Raw genomic sequence first — 24,980 nt, 5'->3', positions numbered from 1 at the left:
ACCCCCGCTCCACCATTTCGGGGACGGCAAACTCGGTGAGCAGGGCGCTGAGGGTCATATTAACACCGCAGATTAGACACCGTGTGGTCATTTGGCAGGTCTGCAATAGGAAGCCATTGGGGGAGGGGACTGTAAGCAACAGTAGTCCAGACGAGTCTCCACCCAAGGTCAAGGTGCCCGCCCGACGGGCAGCGAACCGCAAGGACTTCTCTCCGTAGCCCCGCCCCTCGAGGGGGCCCGAAGCCGTTCTCTCGCCAGAGCCAGGGTACGTTCCCTTTAAGGCGTTCGAGAAAGTCACCGCGTTGGTACACAGCGAACGAGGCGTGGCGTATTTTGTCCCTCGCGGGCCTTCGTGGGCCGGGCCGGGCGCGAGGGCGGGGCAAGGGAGCGGCGGTGGGGTCAAAGGCCATAGCGCGCACCACGTGGGCCGGTGACTCCGTCCTTCCCGCAGCTGCAGAGGCGCGCAGGGCACTTGGGTTAGTGGCGCGGCGGGCGGCGCGGACAGCCAAGGCGGACGCCCGCTCCCGCCGCCATGGTCATCAAAACGGACGAGTTGCCGGCGGCCGCCCCGGCGGACAGCGCCCGGGAGCCCAGCTCGCAGGCCGGTGGCAAGGGGCGGCCGGGCGCGGCGGGTGAGCGGGGCCGGGGTCAGGGGGCAGCAGGGCGGGAGGCTGAATCGGGCCGAGTGGGCGCGGGGGTTCGGGGTTGCGCGGGGACCGCCGCCTTTCCTCCGCGCCTGGCTGGGTTGCATCTCGCCGAGCCCTCCACCGGGTGCCCCCGCCCTGAAGGTCACCTTCACTGTCGCCCCCGCCTGCGGCCCGGGCTTCACACGTGGGGTCCCGGGGCGGGCAGCGGTGGCTAACACACGCGTGCCAGATCGCGGGGAGACGTGCACGCGCATGCAGTTTCGGGGTGTGCCGGCTCAGCAGACGGACGGACGCGGCGGCCCCACCCCCTACGCCCCCGGGCATGGGGAACTCTCCGGACTGGGGTCACTTGACACTTGTTCCGTCAAGCACCCCCTTCGCGTCAGAATCCCAAGCATTCCCTGTGCATAGGGCTGCAGCCTTGCGAGTTAGACTCAGCTTGGGACTTCTCAGGCTTGGTCTGTGGGAAGAGCACAAGTTGGGGTATGTGTTTCGTGAGGGGGTTTCTGTGGTTCGTTCCCAGAGGCAAGGCTTTAACCCCAGGTCTGCAGGGTCTGATCTCCGTCCTGTTAGATGTCGGCCTGGCTGGCAGACCTGGGGGTCTGCCTGTGTATGGAGGCAAAGCCAAACTCCTTGGCAGGAGGTGGTGTTTGTGCCAGAACTTGATCATTAACCCGCCTTATTGCGAAAAGTGGGTCAGCCCAGAGTTGCTGTTTTTAAGGCAAAGGTCATCAGCATGGAGTCAAGCTCCCAGCTCTCCCCCGTGGGGCTGTGTGGCATTGGCTTTGGGAGTGGCTGCAGTTTTTCTCAGGTGGGGCCTGCCTCTCCCCTGGGCCTCCTCTGTTTGCTCCGTTCCTTCCATCGCATCTTTGACTACAGCCTTGAGGTTGGAAGCCCCTTCCCAGCCCTTGGGTTGTCATCTCCAAATCTTTCTCAGAGCCCCAGGGCTGGGCTGTGTCCCTCTCTGCCCTGGGTGACAGTGGGAGTGCAGAACTACCCATGCCTCCCACTCCCCATAACTCTCCTCAAAAGGGACTTGTCATCTTCATCTCCCTTCCCAGCTTGGGTGAGTCAGGACGGGAACAGGGTTAGGTGGGCTCTCTGACCCTGTAACTGATCACAGCCAGGTTAGCTGATGGTGGGGGATAGGTACTGTGGTAGCTTTGCTGATTGCCTAGAGAAGGCCAAGGTTTGGGCAGAATGACAAATGCTGATGACTCCAACCTGCCAGGCTTCACCCTGATGAGGCGCTGAATCAGTGGAGCAGGCTAGATAAGAGGAGGCTGATTTCCCCTTCAGCAAAGAGACCTGAAGAGATGAAGCGACTTGCCCAAGGTCACACAGCAATTCAGCATTTGGATTTCCAGCTCACAGCCAGATTGCCAAGGCTGCCCTGGCCTGTCCCGCAGGAAGCTGGGAGAGGCGTGTTGGCTGGGATCATATGCTGAGAACGTAGGGACTGAGGAGAGGGGAGAGTGTTGGAGAATTTCTCTGAGAGGGTCTCTGGGGCAACCTGGGTCAGGGGAGGGTACAGCTGTTCGTTTTGGGGAACATGGAAGCATACTAGCAGGTGGAACGTTGGCTCCCTAAGCCTCTGGGAAGCTTGTATAGAGCTAGGACTTGAATTATAGCCAGTCTGAATCTATTCAAGGGAGGAGGCCTTAATGGAGACCCCCAACAGGCCCTCACCCAGGCTTCTGACCTCAGAACCCAGCTCTGGAAGAGTCTCTAGTCCCCTTGAGGAGGTGATCAAGGCCTTTTGTGGGGGGACCAAGGGTCAGTTGCCTTGCAGGGAATAAAGCTACTTTTAGCGGTTAAGAGAACAGCAGGTTTTTCAAGTTCACGGTGGTGTGTCGAGTTCCTTCTGCCTAGGGGAGGGCTCCTTGGAGTTGAGGCCCAGAGCGGAGGGGAAGGGGGCTGGCAGACAGGAGAGGAGCTTGGGGGCGTAGGGGAGCTCCTGGACAGGACCCTAGAGCTCTTCTTTTGGGTAGGTCTGAGCAGAGCAGCTCCGGGAACACTGGACTCTCCCCAGACCCTGCAGACCTGCTTCTGGCCTGGGTGGAGATGGGAAGGAGGCCAACAGATGCCTACCTCCTTGGGATCTTCCTTAGGCTGCCTGTCCCCACCCCTTTCCCTTGAAGCCCCAGATTCCTGGGATAGGGTGATATGCCTTCTGAGGCCTAACTTGCTGCAGGAGACTCACCCTGCCGAGGTTTTGGCTAGGGCGGGGCCTGGCCCTGGCACAGTCTACTGAGTGAGGCCATGCCAGGCTGGGAAACGCACACAGGGGCCACCTGGGATGGCTTACGTTTCTTTTCTAACTCCTTTCAGCTGCCCAATAGGTCCGCGTTCTCCCAGGCCAGGCCAGGGCTGTGCTTTATCTCTTCATTCTGGTCTGGCCAGTGAAGACTTGGGGGCGGGAGGTGTATGCCATGCTGTTTGGGCAACCCCTTCCCATTCTGCAGAGGATCACCTTTCTCCTTCCCTAAAGCCCAGATCCTCAGGGGTGCCCCCTGGGGTAAGGAAGCAGGGGTGTAGAGGAAGGGGGTACTGTTTACCTGGTGGGCGCTGCAGCCTGGGGGCTGGCGCTCAGGCCTGGGCTTGGGTGTCTGACAAACCTGGTTTTTTTCTTGACCTGGCTTGGCTGCCTGTTGTCTCTGCGAGCTTGGGCAGCTTGGTTACTAAGCTTCTGGAGCCTCAGTTTCCTCAGGTGAGATGGGCTGGTCGAGCTGATGGAGGGACCTGCTACGGGCTGGGCCTAGAGTGAACTTGGGCTCTGTGGTGACCAGGGTGGCGGTGGTTGTAGCAGCTACGCAGGGGTCACTGCCAGACTGCTCTGCCCCCCCCACCCCCACCGCTTCTCCACAGGGCTGGGGTGTGTCTGGGGAGGGCGGCGGAAGAAGAGGGGTTCTGCCGGGGCCTGGCCCTTTGTGCCATCCGCTGAGTGTGCGCAAGCCAGAACCCTTGGTGGAGGGTGCGGGGAGCCGAGGGCCTGCTGGGTGCCAGCCCTTCAGGGCTGCCTGGAAGGGACTAGATGGGCGGGGAGGGGGCCTGAAGGGAGCCTGGCTACCCGCCCCCACCCTGGTTAGTATGGATGCCGGAGCAGTCCCGCCTGGGCCCTGGCAACAAGTCAGAGGCCCCGGGAAGGCGCCTTGGCAAGGCTGGGCATGTTCCTTGTCCACAGCCGCTCGGCCTTTGGTCTCTTGCTGCCAGCTCTGTTTTCCCCAGGGGAGAGACTTGGTTTTCTCCTGGCAGCGCAGGGGCTGCTAGGGAGGGAAGTCGGAGCCTGCCAGCTTCTTGGTGGAGCTGGAGGCCTGGGGCACGGGTGCAGTTGTCCTCTGGGCGTCTGGGGTTAGGGTTCCCACCAGAGCTAGTGACTCTCAGGAAGGGGAGAACTGCCAGGTCACCTGCAGGGGGCAGCACGAGCCAGAGGCCCCAGCCAGCCACTTGCCGCAGGAGGTGGGCAGGGTGCTCAGTGCAGCCGGTGGACAGGGGGGCGGCCACCTCATGGCCTGGGCCCGAGTCTGTGCCAACTGTTGCCGGCAGCCGGCTGAAGCGGTCCTGCCCACCCCCACTGGGGTTGAGGCCGAGGAGAGGACCCCCTTGCTGGGCTCTACCCCTGCCAGCCAGTCCCCAGGGCCCTCGATCCTGAGGGGCCCAGGTACCCCAGACGCTGGGTTCTCCTGCCCCGCTGACTGCTTCACCAGCAGTGACCCCCTTTTGGGGGGATACCGGGGGGTGGGCCTGAGCACTGATGGCAGCTCCACCTGGGGTCCTGGAGCCACCAGGGCCTCCTGGCCCACGGCCGTCCTTCTGGCCGACCTTGAGCAGGATGCGAGGCAGGGGGAGTGTGCCCTTCCCAGGGCCGCCCCAGCAGGCCGGGCCCCACTGAAACCCGAAGCCAGCCGGATCTCCAGCCCTGGGCCGGCCAGCTGCATGGCGGCAAGGGTAGAGGTAGAGGCCGGAAGGAGGCACACAGGCAGTGCCGGGCCTGAGCTGGAGAGCTGGCTGCCTCGCTGCCATGGAGGTCCTGTGACTCCAGGACGCGGGAGAGGGCAGCCGCCGAGCACACCAGGTGGGCTGTGGGGACAGGGAGCCAAGTGGCTGGCCTCTGGCGGGGAGGTCACCGGGCCTTGATCCCGCTGTAGGGAGACCTTCAGGGTGCTTGGCAGGAAAGAGGAGGGGCAGGGCGGGCTGTCCTCAGGGGAGTGGAGGCCCCTGGGAACCAGCCGCATTCCTTTGAAATCTGATAGGAGATCGGGTGCCCCCTGGGGCGGGAACCTGGAGCAGAGGTGCCTTCTGGGCGGGCTCCCGGAGCCAGGGACGGGGAGTGGGAGCTGTGGCCACCCTTGCCCTCCTCTCTGTCCTCCTGGCCCAGACTCAGGGAGCACAGGCCACCTGTCTGGGTCCAGGTTTCTGGTTTCCCACTTTTGGGGTCTCAGAGACCTCAAAGCTGCTGTTCTGTATTGGGCAGGGGCCCCCTCATCCTGAGGGCTGGTCACCCCGCAGAGCCTTTCTCAAGGCCTCGGCTGGGGGAGGGCCGCCTCATAGCTGTCATCCCTCTTGCTGCATTTTGAAAACTGACCAACCACCACCCTTCTCCCGCCCTGCTGTCCCTCCTGTCCCTCCTGTCCCTCCTGTCCCTGTGTGCTGTGTCGCAGAGTCAGCCAGCTTCTCGCTTTGGGGCCGGCCGCTCAGTTTCCAGGGGCTTGGGGTCGCCCCGCCTAGGGCTGTGGGCTCACTTGAAGGAGAGGTCCTCGTGCGTCCTTGTGGTTGTTGGGAGTTTACCTTCAGGTTTGGAGCAGTGTGCTGGGGACGGGGGTGGCGACAGTTACTGAAGGCCCGCCGTGGGCCAGGACTGAGGGCAGCGCAGCCATGTGGTAGGGGGGCGCTCCAGGGTGGAATCCAGAGTCAGCTCTTGACTCTTGACCTTGGGCAAGGCACTGAACTTCTGGGCCTCAGACGTCCCTATTTGGGGGAAGGAGGAGGGGACTGTATCTGAGCTCCTGGCGGTTCTGTTTATCACTAAGTTGAGGGGACGTGGGAAGAGGGAGTGGCTTCGCTCCACGTCCCGTTCCCTGTCCCCCCCCGTTTGCCCTTACGTGTCAGGCTTATCTGGACTTCTATACATTTCCCGAGACCCCTGCTCCCTGTTTCTAGTAGGTCTGGGTAGAGCCCACACGGCTCTGGGGAGGTGCACCCCATCCCCACTCCTCAAGCTGGGTAGGGAAGAGGAGGTGGAGTCTAGAGGGATTGGGGTCCAGAGCAGAGCTGGGTGAGCTGACCTGTCTGGAGCTCCCAGATAAGCAAGGAGCCAGTCTGGCTGCCAGGCAGACCCTGGGCCGGAAGGCCCCGTGGGCCAGTTGGGCTCCAGGCAGGCCTGTGTTTTGCTGGAGGGTTTCTGCGAGGACACCCTCTTCTCCCCCACCGGGGGCAGGGCGGGAAGGGCTCTCCTCTGTTTCCCTTAGTGCCTGGGGAGAAATGGAAGGTTTTGTCACCTGCTCCTTCTCCCCACAACATGTGAGTCGGTTGCTGGTCACAAGTACGGGGCTTTTACAGTAATTAATTCAGTGCCTTTCTGTTGAGTGCGGGCAAGACAGGAGGAGGAAGATAGAGCTACTGGTGTGAACAGCCCCCCGAGTGCAGCACGACACTGCTGCCAGGGGTCATTGGTCAGGCTTCAGAGAAGAGAGTTTATTTCACCTAGGCCTTGACGGATGAGTAGAAGTCTGCCCGATGGAATGGTATATGGGGGGCAGCATAAACAAAAGCACAGGTAGGAGGGAAAGTGTGTGGCTTGTTCTCAGGCTTCTGAGTAGTTTGGTGTAGCTGCACCTCGATGGGGAGAACTGGCAGGAGTTGAGATGGACTTTCGGCCTAAGATGTTCGGTTCCTGTGAGCAGTAGAGCAGTGGAGAGTACTAGAAGGTTCTAAGGGGTACCTTTTTTTTTTTTTTTTTTTTGGAAGAGGAAAAAGGGCTATATTTATTTGATTCTATGGATTTTCACTTATTCCTATTAACCATTAATTATGCAGATTTACCATTAATTGAAACATTTTATCTTTTTTACTATGGTCACCTTTAATAACAACTTAAAAAGCACTTTATTTAAAAAAGGAGTTATCTATATTTACCAGAATTTCATTTGTAGAAGCATAAGTGTTGTCTTTGGATCACATTTAGCTACTCAGCTAAGGATATGGTCACACCATGAAAATGAAAATTACTTGTAGACTTTGGATATAAAACGTGAACAGTTCACAAAAGTTGATAAAAGAATTTGCTCCCTACAGCTTCAATGCCCTAGTTTTCTCAAAAAGCTCCTGATACATTTTTTTCTAAATCATACCCTAAAATAAACACTAATTTAACAATTGTGTCATACAATAATACAAGCTTATTGTAAACACCTGGAAAGTACAGACTTTATAAGGAAAGGATTATATCACTCTTAATCCTGTTATTTAAGGAAAGCCACTGAATTCTGAGTCTTTTAGTCTTTCTACTGGAATAGATATAAATGTACATATACACACATAATTAGGACTGTAGTGCATGTTCTAATTTTTTTTTAATTGAAGTACAGTTGATTTACAGTGTTATGTTAATTTCAGGTGTACAGCAAGTGGTATTCTTGAAATAGGGGAAATGGCCTGCAGCAGTCCTGTGACCAGTTTGGAGATTAGGTTGGGTGACTAGATAGGGACGGGGGGCGGGCATTCGAAGAGCAGGGGCTGGTTTGTGAAGGAAGATAAATTCCATGCTGACAAGATGAGTCTGGTGAGGCCTAAGGGATGGCCACATGTTGAAAAACTGGAGCAAGGCCTGGATTGGTCACATGAGCTGGGAGACGGGAGGGCATTTGCAGTCACGGGCAAGGGTGAGATGGGAATGAGGAGAGGCTGGGGCCGAGGACACCCACAGCTGGACTGCCAGGAGAAGGTCAAGCTGGAGAGGGAAGAATAAGAGCATTAGTGTCCATCAGGGAAGAGGAGGAAGTGAGCGGTGGCGGGAAGGGGAGCCAAGCAGCTAGTTGCATAAGGCCAGAGCAGACCCTCAGGTTTGGCCCTTAGGGTGGCATTGGTGACTCTGGGGAGAGTGGTCTGGGCGGCCTATTCACACGGCCGCCAGACTGGGGGCCTGAGGAGCAGATAGGAAGCGAGGGCCCGGGGTGTGGAGGCGAGCGAGCAGGCAGTAGCCTGCAGGTGTGCCCTGGGGCGCGGTGGGACCGGAGTCTGGTGCAGGGCCGAGTCTTGGGAGGACAGGCAGATGCCATTCTGTAGGGCTGTGTCCACCCTGGTGGGTGAGGCAGACCTCACCAGCGAGGCCCATCTGACTCAGCTCCTTTCTTGTCCCCCGCAGAGCTGCCATCAGTCATGCTGTTGAATGGGGACTGCCCGGAGAGCCTGAAAAAGGAAGAGGGGGCTGCCGAACCGCCCCGGGAAAATGGGCTGGATGAGGCTGAGCCGGGGGAGGAGACCACTGGACAGGAAGTCATTGTCATCCAGGACACGGGCTTTTCTGTGAAGATCCTGGCTCCTGGGATCGAGCCCTTCTCCCTCCAGGTGAGATGATAGAGGGGTACTGGGGGCCAGGGCCTGAGCCTGTTGGGGAGGATGAGGATGCAAAGCCAAGCTTTGCCTTTGCCCGGTCTGGCCCCATGTTGAGGCAGGAAACCGAGGGTCCTGTGCCTTCCAAGGTCACTCAGCTAACGTGGTGGACATGGGAGTCCAGGTTCAGGCCGTTGCCTCATTACAAGGGGACAGATCCCAGCTGGGACTGCCAGCCCTGTTTGGGGATCGGTATGGTAGTGGCTGGGTAGTGTTGGGGTCCCAGGGCTCCCCACCCTTAGGTAGGTCAATTCTCTGGCTGGAGTTTTACCATCTGTCTGAGAGGACACTGGTAGTGGGTGGTCTTCAAGAGCAGAGCCAACCCAGAGGTCTTGTAAACTGTTACTCACTGGGGAACCAGGTGAGGCCTTCTTGTGTCTTCTGGAGCCGCAGGCTTCAGCCCCAGAGCACACCTTCCTGAAGGAGGAAGCCATTTGCCCTGGGGACCTTGGCACTGGGCAAGGGAGGAGGCAAGATTGCTATTTTCTTTTCCTTGTTTTTACACCTCCTGCTGCTCTACTCGGGGCCTGCTCTTGGTCTGCAGGAATAGTTTAAGCCTGCGGGTAACAGGGCAAGGCTCTGTCCTGCACATGTGCATATACCCTGCGCGCGCGCGCGCGCGCACACACACACACACACACACACACACACACACACACACACGCACACACACACACGTGCAAGTGGGCATGGTATGTATGGGCAGGGCCTGGAATTTAAAATAAAAGCCAAAAATGGGGAAACAGTATTTGGAGCATTGACTTTAGGGACCCAGGTACTTTGGGCTGGGGAAGCTGTATGTTTTCACCAGGTTGGTCGCGGCCTTCTCCCTGGCAGGTGTCCCCCCAGGAGATGGTACAGGAGATCCACCAGGTGCTCATGGACCGTGAAGACACATGTCACCGCACCTGCTTCTCACTGCACCTGGACGGCAACATGCTGGACCACTTCTCAGAGCTGCGCAGTGTGGAGGGGCTGCAGGAGGGCTCGGTGCTACGCGTGGTGGAAGGTTTGTCCGGAAGTTGTGCGGCCCGCCAAGGGGGGGCATGAGGAGGCGGGGCCAGGTGGCACTCACCCCCACCCACCCCTCCCTCTGGTATCTGGGTATCACTGTGTCACAGATGAGCGTGTGGAGGCTCAGGGCGGTATTGAACTTGTGGAGGCAGGAGAAGATAGGACAGGAGCACAGGTCTGCTTCTCAGGCCATCACAAGCACACCCTCCAACTTCATGGGTGGAATATCAGAGTCGTGATTTTAAAAAAAAAACAAACAGTACCAGGCAGGTGCTTGAAATCAGCCCGTTCAAATTTTATAGAGATAAAAGTTCAGTCTCTTAAGGAAACTAAGGTTTCACGGCTCTTGAGCAGGGAAGTCAGGCCCAGTGTGGAGCAGTCAGCTGGCATGGTGAGTCTGGTTTGTTTGCAAAAAAAAAAATAAATAAAACATCCCGTGAACTTAGGTTACCTGGGGAAAGGTGGCACCGCGGTTCTAGGTATGTCAGCCAAGGAGCAAATGTGGGAAAAATGTAACCCAGCTGTGCCCAGACTTACCTAATGACGAAACCTCTGTCCTTCCCCAGAAGAGCCCTCATTGAAATTTCATGAAACATGAGTTGGGGAGCAGTGTTGCAGTTTGAGGTCCTGTAAGTCCTCAGGCCACCGCCGGCCAGGGCTGCCCTGGGAGAACTGGACTGAGCCCATGGGGACCTGGCAGCTGTGCCGGGCTGCCCACCCGAGACACTCGTGGGCAGAGAGCAGGGGGCTTCTGTGTGCACTTCCAGAGGCATTTCTTGCGCCCTTTCGCATAAGGTTCGTTGCAAACAAGGATCCCTGCCCACCAGCAGGCAGGTGTATGTGTTGAAAGCAGAATTCCAGCTTATGTGTTCATAAGGGAATTTGTAAGTGAAAGCCTAAAATTGAAAATCAAGACCACCCCTGGTAGTGCCATGGCCAACTTTTCTCTGCTGGGTGGGTTGTTGCCCTGGTAACGCCCTGCCCATCCCCCTCCCGACAGAGCCATACACGGTGCGAGAGGCCCGCATCCACGTGCGCCACGTTCGAGACCTGCTCAAGAGCCTGGACCCATCCGATGCCTTCAACGGGGTTGACTGCAACTCCTTGTCCTTCCTGAGTGTCTTTACTGATGGCGACCTGGGAGGTGCGGGAGGCATTGGGGCTGACGGTTGGGCAGAGGGGCCGGGAGCAAGTTGGCCAGGGGCTGGTGAAGGGGCCAAGGGCCCGGCCTTCCCACCTGGAGGGAAGCGGGGCTGGAGGCACCCAGACCAGGGCCACTTGAGCTGGGGAGGGAGTTGGCCCCTGGGTGGTCCTGGGCTGACCACCAGCCTCGGGTCCCTCAGACAGCGGGAAGCGGAAGAAGGGCTTGGAGATGGACCCCATCGACTGTACACCGCCTGAGTACATCCTTCCAGGGAGCCGGGAGCGGCCGTTGTGTCCTCTGCAGCCCCAGAACCGTGATTGGAAGGTGGGAGCAGGTCTCTTTTGGGGCAGGGGATCGCCACACCAGGAAGCCTGGCCCACTCAAGCTTGGCCATTCCTGCAGCCCCTGCAGTGCCTGAAAGTGCTCACCATGAGCGGCTGGAACCCACCCCCTGGGAATCGCAAGATGCACGGGGACCTCATGTACCTGTTTGTGATCACAGCCGAGGACCGACAAGTCAGCATCACGGCATCCACTCGGGGATTTTACCTGAACCAGTAAGTCCCTGTGCGAGCCTGTTCGGAGTCCATGGGCAGCCGCTTGGGACGCCCTGCACAGTGACCACCCTCTCCCTGCAGGTCCACAGCGTACCACTTCAACCCCAAGCCTGCCAGCCCCCGCTTCCTCAGCCATTCCCTGGTGGAGCTGCTCAACCAGATCAGCCCAACCTTCAAAAAAAACTTTGCCGCCCTGCAGAAGAAAAGGTAGCACCTGGGCCCATCTGTCCCTCATCTCACGTCCCACGGGGTGGGTGAACCATACAGCCTGAACTCTAGCACTTCTGCCCTAAGCTGTGCCCCCAGCACCCCAGAGCTTCCTTCTAGGCAGCAGTCAGCCTAGCAGCTCTAGGACAGGCGGCCGTTTGCTTCCGTCGGACTCTCCAGGGACAGAGCCTTGGTGGGGAGATGGCAGAGCCAGTGGGACCTTGGACAAGGGGCCCAGGGCAGGGCTCTGGGCTCAGCGGGCTGCCCCATCTCCCCTCTGCCCGCCACAGGGTCCAGCGCCACCCGTTCGAGAGGATCGCCACCCCATTCCAGGTGTACAGCTGGACAGCGCCCCAGGCGGAGCACGCCATGGACTGCGTGCGCGCGGAGGACGCCTACACCTCCCGGCTGGGCTACGAGGAGCATATTCCAGGACAGGTGCCTGCAGCCTGGCAGCCCACCCTTGGCTCTTCCCTCCCTTCCCCTGGTGGGCGCCAGGCCGGGTTCTGGGTGCTTGGGGGGCTGTCTGCGGGGAGGCGGGGGACGGGACTGCCCCGAGCAGGTGCTGGGGGCTCAGGTTGAGCTGGTGTCTCCCTCCCTGTCCTGCTGTAGACCCGGGACTGGAATGAGGAGCTGCAGACAACGCGGGAGCTGCCTCGGAAAAACCTGCCTGAGCGGCTGCTGCGAGAAAGAGCCATATTCAAGGTGCCCGTAGCCCCGCAGGCCTGACCAGTGGCCGCAGGCCCGCCTGCCACCTACCTGCTTGTTTTCTGTGAACAAGAGGGAAGCCGGGGTGGGCCTTCAGGGACCTTCCAGGGTGTCCTGCCAGCCTTCCGCCTCCTGGTAGACGACCCCAACTCCTTCTTCCGGCCTCTCTGAGATTTAGCGTCTGTGGGCCGGAACCGGTGGGGACACGCCTCCAGGACGGGCTGAGTGGCAAGGTCCATGACAGCTTCCCTCCCAGCACACCCACGTGGAGCCCTCAGCTGGACACACGTGCCCTACTGTGATATCCTTAGTGTTTTTCCTGAGACAGATGAGGAAAAAGCAGTGCTTTTTTTTTTTTTTTTTTAATACTATACTGCCCTCTAATTTTTTTTTTTAATAGCTACTTTATTTACTTATTTATTTATTTAGCTGTGTTGGGTCTTCGTTTTGTGCGAGGGCTTTCTCTAGTTGCGGCAAGCGGGGGCCACTCTTCATCGCGGTGCGCGGGCCTCTCACTATCGCGGCCCCTCCCGTTGCGGGACACAGGCTTCAGACGCGCAGGCTCAGCAGTTGTGGCTCACGGGCCCAGTTGCTCCGCGGCATGTGGGATCTTCCCAGACCAGGGCTCGAACCCGTGTCCCCTGCGTTAGCAGGCAGATTCTCAACCACTGCGCCACCAGGGAAGCCCAAAAGCAGTGCTTTTGAAAGAAGTTCATTTGAAATCTCCCATAATCTTACTAGAGATGATAATGGTAAAAATAAGATCTAAAGTCCAGGGTGCTCACTTTGCCAGGGGCTGTGCCAGGTGCTGTGTAGGCATTACCTCCTGTAATCTTCCAGACACCTTGTAAAGGCCGATACTTGTATGTCACAGTTTTATAGATGAGAAAACAGGTCTGAGAGGTGATCCAGCCAAGATCACCTGGCACGTATTTGGTGATTCCCAGACCCACCCCAATCCTCACTCTCCCTTTTAATCACTAAGCTCCGCTCTCTCTCGCAGTATAAGTGTTACATTTTTTCAAAACTGGGGTTTCTTTTTTTTTTAAATAAATTTATTAATTTTATTTTATTTATTTTATTTGTGGCTGCGTTGGGTCTTCGTTGCTGTGCACGGGCTTTTCTCTGGTTGTGGTGAGCGGGGGCTACTCTTCGTTGCGGTGCACAGGCTTCTCATTGCGGTGGCTTCTCTTGTTGCAGAGCATGGGCTCTAGACACGCGGGCTTCAGTAGTTGTGGCGCACGGGCTCAGTAGTTGTGGCTCGCGGGCTCTAGAGTGCAGGCTCAGTAGTTGTGGCTCGCGGGCTTAGTTGCTCCGCAGCATGTGGGATCTTCCCAGACCAGGGCTCGAACCCGTGTCCCCTGCATTGGCAGACAAATTCTTAACCACTGCGCCACCAGGGAAGCCCAAAACTGGGGTTTCTTGCCCTTTTCCAAATGTGAGGAAACTTTGTCCTGCTTACCTCCACCAGCCCTGGGCGAGCTTGGCCAGGCGGGATGAACCCCGCGGCTCTCTCACCCTCCAACCTCGGGCCCCCAGGTACACAGCGACTTCACGGCGGCAGCCACGCGGGGCGCCATGGCAGTCATCGATGGCAACGTGATGGCCATCAACCCCAGCGAGGATACCAAGATGCAGATGTTCATCTGGAACAACATCTTCTTCAGCTTGGGCTTTGATGTCCGCGACCACTACAAGGACTTCGGTGGGGACGTGGCGGCCTACGTGGCGCCCACCAACGACCTGAACGGCGTGCGCACATACAATGCCGTGGATGTGGAGGGGCTGTACACGCTGGGCACGGTGGTGGTGGATTACCGCGGCTACCGTGTCACGGCCCAGTCCATCATCCCCGGCATCCTGGAGCGGGACCAGGAGCAGAGCGTCGTCTACGGCTCCATTGACTTTGGCAAGACGGTGGTGTCGCACCCACGTTACCTGGAGCTGCTGGAACGCACGAGCCGGCCCCTCAAGATCCTGAGGCACCGGGTGCTCAATGACCGGGATGAAGAGGTGGAGCTCTGCTCCTCCGTGGAGTGCAAGGGCATCATCGGCAACGACGGTCGCCACTACATCCTTGACCTGCTGCGCACCTTCCCCCCCGACCTCAACTTCCTGCCCGTGCCTGGCGAGGTGCTGCCCGAGGAGTGCACCCGCGCCGGTTTCCCCCGCGCCCACCGCCACAAGCTCTGCTGCCTGCGCCAGGAGCTGGTGGACGCCTTCGTGGAGCACAGGTGGGGAGCCAGGGCAAGCGCCTGCATCCTCCAGTGGGTGGTCCTGGGGCCTGATCCTTGACGGGGGAGGCTTTGGAAAGTGAAGAGGAGCTAGCTGTGGCCCTGGTCATCCCAGCCCCATCCCCAGCGCCACCCACCGTGGCGTCAGGCTCCCCAACACGGACGTCCAAGAGCTTTATGTGGATCAGAAACTAGCAAGTGGCTAGACCAGTGGCTTTCAACTGACTGAAGCGGGGCTGTTCCCTCAAGGAGCACATGGAAATCTGCTTGGGTGTTTTCTTTGTTTGTTTTTAAATTTTATTTATTTATTTTTGACCGTGTTGGGTCTTCGTTTCTGTGCGAGGGCTTTCTCTAGTTGCGGCAAGCGTGGGCCACTCTTCATCGCGGTGCGCAGGCCTGTCACTATCGTGGCCTCTTGTTGCGGAGCACAGGCTCCAGATGCGCAGGCTCAGTAATTGTGGCTCACAGGCCTAGTTGCTCCGCGGCATATGGGATCTTCCCAGACCAGGGCTCAAACCTGTGTCCCCTGCATTAGCAGGCAGATTCTCAACCACTGTGCCACCAGCGAAGCCCTGCTTGGGTGTTTTTGAACCTCCCAGTGCCAGGGCCCTGGAGGAGGGGCGGGGTTGCGGTCCCTGCTGCTGGCGTTTTGTGCTTAGGGGTCAGCCCGTCAAATGCCCCAGAATAATCTCCCTGTTAGAATGCCAGGGGTGTTCCTGGCTCTCGAGAGCCCTGGCCTGCGTGTGAGCCCCCCCACACCAGCTGTCCTCTTCCTGTCTGGGAAGATCCCCATTTTTGCTGTGACCTGCTGCCGCCACCTGGTAGTATTGCTGGGCTGGCACACGCACACGTGTGTGGACGCTTGCACACTGGATGGGATGTGTCCCCAGGCCGGCAGGGTGGCCAGCCCCAACATCCGTCAACCCCAGCAGGGCAGGAGCTGGGGCCTGGCTCAGGTCCCCCGAAGCCAGCAGGAAGCTACCAGAGCAGTCACGCTTCTACATACCCCTCCTCCATTCCCTGCTCTGCCCCATCCTCTGTGTTCTAGGTACCTCCTCTTCATGAAGTTGGCAGCCCTACAGCTGATGCAGCAGAAGGCCAGCAAGATGGAGATCCCCCCGTCACTGGAAAACGGCGACCCCCCATCCTCGGAGTCCAAGCCTAAAGACCCTCCAGCACCCGAGGTGGGAAGGGAGGAGGAGGGCAGCAGTGCTAGTGGCCTGGCCAAGGTGAAGGAGCTGGCAGAGACCATCGCCTCGGACGACGGGACAGGTGGGGCTGCCGTGGCTGCCAGGGGAGCCCAGGCCAGGGGAGGCTCAGCTGCTGCCCCACCAGAGCGGGAGTGGGGCTACCTCCTAATGGGCCGTGTCTCCACAGCAGACCCTCGCAGCCGGGAGGTGATCCGCAACGCATGCAAGGCTGTGGGCTCCATCAGCAGCACGGCCTTCGACGTCCGCTTCAACCCCGACATCTTCTCGCCAGGTGAATGGTCCTCTAGGGCCCCAGTGCTGGTGGGCCTGCTCGCCCACCGGAGGGCTGCCGTCTGTCTGGCCACCCGCCTCTCTTCTGCCTGGCTCACGCCTCTGCTCTCCCTCCCCCAGGGGTTCGCTTCCCGGAGTCTTGCCGGGAGGAAGTTCGGAACCAGAAGCAGCTGCTAAAAGATGCCGCTGCCTTCCTGCTCTCCTGCCAGATCCCCGGCTTGGTGAGGGCAGGGGTGGGACGAGGGACTGCCCAGAGGGTGCTGTTACAGGCCCTGGGGCCTCATCCATCTCCGACTCTGGAAGCTTGTGGAACCTTTGCGGGAGTGACTTAGGCCTGCTGACCTGCAAGGCAGGCAGGGTGGAGTTCTCCTCCCCAGAATGGGGCCGCTGACACACAGGGGCCAAGGGAGGCATCAGGTTCTGCTCTGCGTGCCCTCCCTTGTAGGCTGGCAGCTGGGGTCTGGTCCTCTGAGCCCCCGTGTGATGGGATGGCTGATAGAGGGGCTGGGGGCATCTTCACCCCCACAAGCTTTGTACATAGGCCCTGTGTATGTACATGGTGCTTGCTTCCCACTAAGGCAACCCTGAGCTTAGGTGCCATGCTGTCCCCCGATCTTTTTTTTTTTTTTTAACATCTTTATTGGAGTATAATTGCTTTACAATGGTGTGTTAGTTTTTGCTTTATAACAAAGTGAGTCAGCTATATGTATACATATATCCCCATATCTCCTCCCTCCCACCCTCCCTATCCCACCCCTCTAGGTGGTCACAAAGCCCTGAGCTGATCTCCCTGTGCTATGTGGCTGCTTCCCACTAGCTATGTATTTTACATTTGGTAGTGTATATATGTCCACGCCACTCTCTCACTTCGTCCCACCTTACCCTTCCCCCTCCCCGTGTCCTCAAGGCCATTCTCTACATCTGCGTCTTTATTCCTGTCCTGCCCCTAGGTTCTTCAGAACCTTTTTTTTTTTTTTTTTAGATTCCATATATATGTGTTAGCATACGGTATTTGTTTTTCTCTTTCTGACTTACTTCACTCTGTATGACAGACTCTAGGTCCATTCACCTCACTACAAATAACTCAATTTTGTTTCTTTTTATGGCTGAGTAATATTCCATTGTATATATGTGCCACATCTTCTTTATCCATTCATCGGTCGATGGACACTTAGGTTGCTTCCATGTCCTGGCAATTGTAAATAGAGCTGCAGTGAACATTGTGGTACATGACTTTTTTTGAATTATGGTTTTCTCAGGGTATATGCCCAGTGGTGGGATTGCTGTGTCCCCCGATCTTTGAGCTGAGCCTGCCGTGCTGGCTGCCCCAGGCCACTGCGAGGTGCAGCACAGCTGCAGGGTGAAGCTGTGGCCCTGCTTCTTCCTCTGCAGTCACAGGAGAGCCTGTGCGGCTCCCATATCCCTGCTTCCCTGCCGTGTGGGCCCAGCAGTCACAGGGGTGATGGTGGCCTGTGCAGAAGGCTGGGGACAAGATCTCACATCCTTGCTGCTGCTTTGTCTCCTTCCCTCTTCCCGATTGGGAGCTGGGGTCTCAGTCCCCTCCTTCCCTCAGGGCCTCAGGATAGCGTGAGCTCCCTTGGGAAGACCCAGGGTGGGAGGAGGCAGAGGCCCTGGGCTTCGGGGGCCTGACCTGCTGCAGCCCGCAGGTGAAGGACTTCGCAGACCACGCGGTGCTGCCCATGGACGGGGCCACGCTGGCCGAGGTGATGCGTCAGCGTGGCATCAACATGCGCTACCTGGGCAAAGTGCTGGACCTGGTACTCCGGAGCCCGGCCCGGGACCAGCTGGACCACATCTACGTGAGTGGTGCCCAGGGTGGCTGTGAGATGGCAGGGCTGGGATGGAGGCCTGGGGCCTGACCAAGACTCCCCTCTCTGCACCCTTGCAGAAGATCGGCATCGGAGAGCTCATCACCCGCTCTGCCAAGCACATCTTCAAGACATACTTACAGGTACTGCACTCCCTCCCCGGCCCGGGTCATGGGCATGTCGGGGAAGCCCGGGTGGTGACACTGGTCCAACCTCCCTTGCAGGGGGTCGAGCTCTCGGGGCTCTCGGCTGCCATCAGCCACTTCCTGAACTGCTTCCTGAGCTCCTACCCCAACCCTGTGGCCCACCTGCCCGCCGACGAGCTCGTCTCCAAGAAGAGGAACAGGAGGAGGAGAAACCGGCCGCCAGGGGCAGCGGATAACACAGCCTGGGCTGTCATGACCCCCCAGGAGCTTTGGAAGAACATCTGCCAGGAGGCCAAGAACTACTTTGACTTCAGCCTCGAGTGGTACGTGAGCAGGTGCAGGGGCGCTGGGCTCCCGGGCAGCGTCCGGGTCCTCCGTGGTCGCTGGCAGTGGAACGGGGAGGGGAAAGCAGGGAGCTGTGGAGGACCGCTTGCTTGGGGAAGTGGGGAGGGGAGCTGGGAGGGGGCTCGGGTGGAGAGGCAGCTGTGGAGAAGGGGGCAGAGGGGTGCTGGGCTGCCTGGGCCCACCCGCCGCTCCTCCCCAGTGAGACCGTGGACCAGGCCGTGGAGACCTACGGGCTGCAGAAGATAACGCTGCTGCGGGAGATCTCCCTGAAAACCGGAATTCAGGTGGGCCGGCTCAGAGCGTCCTGCAGGGCTCCAGGGGCCACGGGGGGAACTGGGTGGGGCGGTGCCGGCCGTTTGAGCCTGGGCTGAGGCCGCCTGTGGGTGTTGGGCTGGGTCCCCAGATCCTGCTGAAGGAGTACAGCTTCGACAGCCGCCACAAGCCCGCGTTCACGGAGGAGGACGTGCTCAACATCTTCCCCGTGGTCAAACACGTCAACCCGAAGGCTTCAGACGCCTTTCACTTCTTCCAGAGCGGGCAGGCCAAAGTACAGCAGGGTGCGTGCCAGGTGCAGCCGTGGGGGGTGGGGCCCCCACTTCCCCCCGGCCGGCTCTGACCTTCCGCCCTCGGGGTGCCCTGCAGGCTTCCTGAAGGAGGGCTGCGAGCTCATCAACGAGGCCCTGAACCTGTTTAACAACGTGTACGGAGCCATGCACGTGGAGATCTGCGCCTGCCTGCGCCTCCTCGCCCGCCTCCACTACATCATGGGCGACTACGCCGAGGTAGGCCACACGCACCCTCTGGGCCTTCAGCAGGGGCCCGGGGCCTGGTCTGGCACCATGGGGGCGGAGGGGGGAATGGGGGAACTGGGGCTGCGTTCTCACCACTGCGGCAGTAGGAAGCAGGAGTCCAGGCAGGTGGAACTGGAGCCCCTGTCGCCCCAGGGGCCCGGGATGCTGCTTACCTCCGGGCCCCCCCCAGGAGGAGCAGATGGAGACCCGGGGAGGTGCTTGTTCTGCCTGTACGGCTGCCCGCCTCCCCTGCCCCCCCCAGCTCCCCCACTTAAGAGCTGTATCCTGGGGAGAGCTGCCGTGCCCGTGGACAAAGTGGGAGTGATGGCAGGGCCTCCCTTCACAGGGGTGAGGGAAGGGTAAATTCTGACTCAGTACCTAGAGCCCTGTAAGCACCAGGGAAGCTGCTTGGGGTCTGTGCCGTTGCCTGTACCATCCTGGGGCCTGGTGGCATTCACCTGCCTTGTTGGCCCCGGGGCTTGAGAGGCTGTTTCCTAGGCCAGGTGCACTGTAGGTGCCCCACTCCCCACTCCAGCCATAGGACTTCTGTTTTCTTTCGCCTGTGTCTGCCTTTTTTTTATTACGAATACTTTATTTTTAGCACAATTTTAGATTTGTATGCATGTGTTGGCATAGATTAAGACAAGTGTTTTAAAATGTGAAGCAGCCTCAGAGCGGGTGTCGACTTCCATGGTCACAGCAGCTGGATTTTGACCACTCTTCCGCTGCCTTTGTGCAAAGTAAAAGTAGAAATTGCAGCCAGAGGTGAAGAGGCCGAGCTGCTGTGGAGGCTTGTGGGCCAGGCAGACTGGGTGTGGGGCGGTACCACCCGGGGGTGACAGCCCCCCACCTCCCTAGGCCCTCAGCAACCAACAGAAGGCTGTGCTGATGAGCGAGCGCGTGATGGGCATCGAGCACCCCAACACCATCCAGGAATATGTGAGTAGCCCCCGGGGGCACGGCCTGCAAGGTGGGTGGGACCCCTGGCCGCCCCGGCCTGACGCCGCTGCCCCCGCAGATGCACCTGGCCCTGTACTGCTTCGCCAGCAGCCAGCTGTCCACGGCCCTGAGCCTGCTGTACCGCGCCCGCTACCTCACACTGCTCGTGTTCGGGGAGGACCACCCTGAGATGGCCCTGCTGGACGTGAGTACTGGGGAGGGGCAGCGGGACTAGCCTCGAGCCCAGGGGAGCGGGAGCTGACCGGGGCCCTCCCGACTGCCCCCAGAACAACATCGGGCTGGTGCTGCACGGAGTGATGGAGTGTGACCTATCGCTGCGCTTCCTGGAGAATGCGCTGGCCGTCAGCACCAAGTACCACGGGCCCAAGTCCCTCAAGGTGGCCCTCAGGTGAGGCTGTGCTGGGTTAGGGGACAGGGAGGCCCCGGGCCACAGGGTCCCGGGAAGTGCTTGCATTGAGGGCGGGCACGGGATCCAGCACTCTGTCCTCCATCTGACTCCTGAAGAAATGTCTCTCAACTTGCATCTCTTCTCTGAGTTCTGGACTTGCCTTACCCCTTGGAAAGTTCCCAGAGTGGGTTCTGGGATAGCCTGCACACCGCCCATCCGTCCCCACCGGCCCATTCACGTCCCTCCCTCGCCTCCCCCTGCGCCGTGCCTCCCTGCAGCCACCACCTGGTCGCCCGGGTCTATGAGAGCAAAGCCGAGTTCCGGTCAGCCCTGCAGCACGAGAAAGAAGGCTACACCATCTACAAGACGCAGGTGGGCCACAGCGGGGCGGGGAGGGGCGAGGAGGGGCGGAAGGGGCGGGGCTGCGGGCAGCCCTGATATTTTCCCGCCCCCTGCGGCTGGGCGGGGAGGGGCGGAAGGGGCGGGGCTGTGGGCAGCCGTGATATTTTCCTGCCCCCTGCGGCTGGGTGGGGAGTGGCGGGGAGGGGCGGAAGGGGCGGGGCTGTGGGCAGCCCTGATATTTTCCTGCCCCCTGCAGCTGGGTGGGGAGGGGTGGGGAGGGGCGGAAGGGGCGGGGCTGTGGGTAGCCCTGATATTTTCCCCGCCCCCTGCAGCTGGGCGAGGACCACGAGAAGACCAAGGAGAGCTCCGAGTACCTCAAGTGCCTGACCCAGCAGGCCGTGGCCCTGCAGCGCACTATGAACGAGATCTACCGCAACGGCTCCAGCGCCAACATCCCGCCCCTCAAGGTGGGTCCCCGAGCGGGGCTGGGTGGGCCGCTCCCCGGCCTCCCGGCGCCCAGGCAGTGGCTCAGCCTCCCTGCCCCTCAGTTCACAGCCCCCAGCATGGCCAGCGTCTTGGAACAGCTGAACGTCATCAACGGCATCCTCTTCATTCCTCTCAGGTGAGGCGCCCCACCCCCGCTTGGAAGTGGGCCTTTATTTTTCTTCTTGGTTTTTTAAATATATGATACATTGACATGGCTCAAAATTGAAAAGTATAGCCAGTGGCAAGGAGTTCCTTGTGAATCCTTCCAGAAATACTCTGCATAATTGGACAAACACAGATTTGTAACCTTTTCTCCCATTTTATTCCCCAAGGCGCAAAATTGTAGCGAGCCATGCACATAGGTATTTTTCTCCTGCACTTAATCTGTCTTGGCAATCGTTTCGTGTCAGTATGTAAAGAGCAGCGTTGTTCTTTCTCTGGACTCCTGTTCTGTCAGTGTAGGGATGTGCCTTAGAGCTGGGCCCTGAGGGTCCCTGTGCGGCTCTTACAAACAGTGCTGTCTTCGAAAGTCTCTCGCGCCGTCTCCCTCCCACCTGTGTGGGGCATGGGTTTGGTCAGCACAGTGTTACGGCATTTACAGCGTATCTGCTCTTTGTTGCACCTACAGCTATTTTTTTGTGTGTAATCAGCTATAGGAGCGGCCGGGGTGCAGTGGGTTTGAACTGGGCGTGAAGACTGCTGGGAGCCAGGCCTTAACTGGAGGCTGTCAAGTGTGTGCAGTTCTTACTTTTTCAGCGCTCGGGGGCCTTTCTGTTTGCGGGAGGGAAGCACTTGTTCCACACGTGTGTCTCACTGCAGAGAGCACAGAGCCTGATCTTGCTCTAAGTTTAAGCAGAGCCAGTGAGGTGACGGAGGGCCCAGGCCCACTCTGATACCCACCCTTCGCCCCGTCCTTCTACTCAGCCAAAAAGACTTGGAGAATCTGAAAGCCGAGGTGGCGCGGCGGCACCAGCTCCAGGAGGCCAGCGGGAACAGGGATAAGGCAGAGGAGCCCATGGCTACTGAGCCAGAGCCAGCAGGGGCCTCAGAGGATGCGGCCTCCCAGCCCGCAGCTGCCAAGGACCCTCCTTCCCTGAGCTTGCAGGGGTAGGAAGGGAGACACAGACAGACAGTCAGCCAGCTGCCCCGTTACCCAGCGATCCAGACTCCAGGAGAAGGGGGCGTGCCCTGCACATCAGGAGAGGCAACAAGTCCCTCTTCCTCCACGCTTCCAACCCCACCCCGCCCCCAGCATCCTCCTGGGACCGTGGCCTGCCCTGCCTGACCCTCTGAAAGATGTTCTTGCACTGGTTCAAAGAGTATACGACTCAGAGGCCTAATCGAAGACACGTGAATGGAGCGCGTGGGCATCAGTTCCCAGCTGGCGGACAGGTGCCCCCTCGGGCCCCCCATCCTCAAGCAGGTGTGCGCGAGTGTGTCTGTGCCTGCGAGTGTCCTGATCCGCCCTTCCTGACTTGTACATAGCCCCGAGCCGGTTCTGAGTGGGTGGGTGACGTGCAGGTGAGATTTCTCAGGTCATTTGTATGTTTGACATTATGGCTGCTGCTTTTGCTGCCACTACCCCCGGGCCCGACCTGGCTGAAAGTCCAGGTTTGAAGCCGAAAAGGGGAGCTTTCCTGTGTCCTGGGATGGGGAGCCAGAGCCCTGTGGCAGGGCTGGACGGTTGGGGAGCACTTTATGGCGGGATGAGGGCCGCAGCAGCTTTACTAACCACGGGTGGGCCGGGCCTGGCCCGGCTGTGCTCAGGGTGGGGAAAGGGTTGGGCAGCGGTGGCTCCCCAGACACCCCTGTGCCCAGCCCCAGCTTGTCGGCCCTTGGGCCCCAGCAGGAGGTGCTGCCTTCCCACTCCCTGCACCCCAGCTGGGGTTAACCTTGGGGTATAGTCTGAATGTATCCTTCTCCCCGTTGAACAACCTCAGCTGCCTAACGCACAGTGGGGTGGGGGGGGGCTGGGGGACCTGGACTGAATCATGGATCCCGGGGGAGACGTCACAGATACAGGAGTGACTGTCCCTTGTTTGTGGAGCTTAGCTCCCTACCTGGTCCTAGGACACACAGGCACCTACAGAGAGGAGCTCTGGGAGTGGAAGGGAGGGGGCTGCAGAAGGTGGTGGGCCCACAGGCCCGGCTGCCCAGGCCGCTTCTCTGGGCCTGCTGTCAGAGCCCTGGCAGGTGGGCAGAGACGGCCACCCTTGCGAGCTGGAGGGAGTGGTCCTGCTGCTGGGGCCTCCGCCTGCTGGCTCTGCGGGGAGCCGCTGCCGGGTATGGTCTGTCCCAACACCTGGTTTCAAAGGGAGTGGGTGTGAGCTAGCAAGCGAGGCATCCCCACAGCTGATCAAGAACTTTTTCTTGTTTTTAAACCATCAGTCTTCATTTCACATTGGAATAAAGTGAGTTTTTGAAACCTGCTGTCCCAGCCTCTCCTGTGTGTTCTGTACCAGTCTTGTTTGGTTGTGAGAGCTGTTGCCAGAAGTGGTACTAGTAAAAGAGTTTAAAGCACATGGATGTGTAAAATTAGGTCACACTCAAAGTTATCCTTATAATGTCATTTAAGTGGGAGGAAAGGGGGTAGAGCCGCAGGCACCCACCTAGGGTTTACCAGTCTGCCCGTCAGTAGACCCATGGAAGTGGCATATAGATGAACGTCACCTGTTGTTGGCCACAGAGGAAAAGGCTGAGAATTGCTCCTATACAGGGCCCTGTGGTTCCGGCTGGGGTGAGGGGTGCTGCAAGGTGAGGGCCCAGGCCTGGGCGTGCTGGCCCTGGTAGGCTGTTGAAGACCTAACTGGGCATCCGCCCTTGTCCCTTTGCTTGTCAGGAGGACTGGGCGGTGCCCCCCAGAAAACTAGGAGTGCTAGAGTGGAGGGTGTCTAAAGTTTGCCATCCTAGGTGGGCCCTTGTGGAGATCTAACCAACGGGGGGAAGTGGAGCCCACCTAGGTGGGCTTGAGGGGCCAGGCCTGTGAGATGGGAGGGTTGTGGGCAGGAGGCCTGTCTCAAGAGGAGAAGTGTCTACAGCAGGCGGGCCCTCAGCCTCATTCGTACTTAAATGCCTTTTTGAATACTTGGAGAGTCCTTTGTGTCTGACATTGTGGAAAAAAAAAAAATCCAACCCTGATGTCTGTTAGTTTTCTTGAGCCAACTGAAAAAAAGATGTCCCTGACATCATCGAGGTTTTCTTCTAAGTGATGCCCAAGGATGCTCCCTCCCACCCCCGCTTTACAGTCTCCTGGTTGTGTTCTGAACATGCATGCCTTCCTAGAGCATTTATCCTGTGAACGCCAGTCACATGTTTCTCAGCACTTCTAGAATTGTGGGCATGATCTTGTAAAGCTGAGAAGGGATCAAGTGTAATTACCATTGTACCTACTAGTCACCTGAGAGGCCCAGTTTTCATGGTTGATCCCTTAAGCGTATTGGCGCTGTCAGGTGCCTTTTGACAACCGAAATGACGAGGGACTGTTGTTTTATAAAGGACACAGAGGTGTGAAATCCACTGTTTCTCCTCTTCTCTTAGTTGACAGATTGCAAATTTTTGAAAAGGGTGAACAGTGGTATCCAGGAAGGGTTAGTGTGAGAACTGGCATGCAGGTCGTGGGGCAGCTGCGCGAGATGGAATTCAGGTCTAACTTGCGTGAGCCTCTTTGTGTCCCCCACTCTGGTCTTTCACTTTCTGCTCTACTTTTCTTCCCTGTTTGCATTTCTCTTAACATGCATATTACTTTTACAACTTAAAAAATATTTTAAAAAACTGTTATTACTTTTAAGTTGTATCATCTGTCTCCACTCGCTCCTGCCCTCCAAACTCATTGTTTTTTTGTTTTTTATTTTAATTGAAGTATAGTTGATTTACAATGTTGTGTTTCTGGTGTACAGCAAAGTGATTCAGTTGTACATTATCTATACCTATGTATGTGTATGTATGTATTCTTTTTCATATTCTTTTCCATTATGGTTCAGTACAGGATATTGAATATAGTTCCCCGTGCTACACAGTAGGACCTTGTTGTTTATCTATTTTATATATAGTAGTGTGTATCTGCTAATCCCAAACTCCTAATTTATCCCTG

General features: G+C 58.4%; 1 protein-coding gene across 3 annotated transcripts; it reads left to right on the top strand.

The window, feature by feature from the left end:
• The first annotated feature begins 415 nt into the window (after positions 1–415).
• Positions 416–23,320, top strand: CLUH (clustered mitochondria homolog). Of its 3 annotated transcripts, none has more exons than XM_082443415.1 (26): positions 416–632; positions 8,011–8,213; positions 9,096–9,267; positions 10,273–10,416; positions 10,616–10,740; positions 10,819–10,973; positions 11,055–11,180; positions 11,471–11,618; positions 11,793–11,885; positions 13,428–14,122; positions 15,171–15,394; positions 15,503–15,604; positions 15,724–15,824; positions 17,271–17,423; positions 17,513–17,575; positions 17,657–17,901; positions 18,123–18,207; positions 18,327–18,480; positions 18,566–18,705; positions 19,573–19,653; positions 19,733–19,858; positions 19,941–20,062; positions 20,341–20,434; positions 20,737–20,871; positions 20,953–21,026; positions 21,815–23,320. In XM_082443415.1, exons 1-26 carry the CDS (start codon positions 533–535, stop codon positions 21,999–22,001), a joined length of 4,047 nt encoding a protein of 1,348 aa, XP_082299541.1. In that variant the 5' UTR covers positions 416–532; the 3' UTR covers positions 22,002–23,320. The 3 variants fall into 3 exon arrangements, with proteins under 3 accessions (XP_082299541.1, XP_082299540.1, XP_082299542.1); XM_082443414.1 differs by having other exon boundaries at positions 15,500–15,604; XM_082443416.1 differs by having other exon boundaries at positions 473–601; positions 15,500–15,604.
• The last annotated feature ends 1,660 nt before the right edge of the window (positions 23,321–24,980 follow it).

This window comes from Balaenoptera physalus (genome assembly GCF_965194825.1).
Source record: "Balaenoptera physalus genome assembly, chromosome: 20".
Lineage (NCBI taxonomy): Eukaryota > Metazoa > Chordata > Mammalia > Artiodactyla > Balaenopteridae > Balaenoptera > Balaenoptera physalus.
Note: the sequence above shows the minus strand (reverse complement) of the source record. Positions and strands in the feature narration are given on the sequence as shown.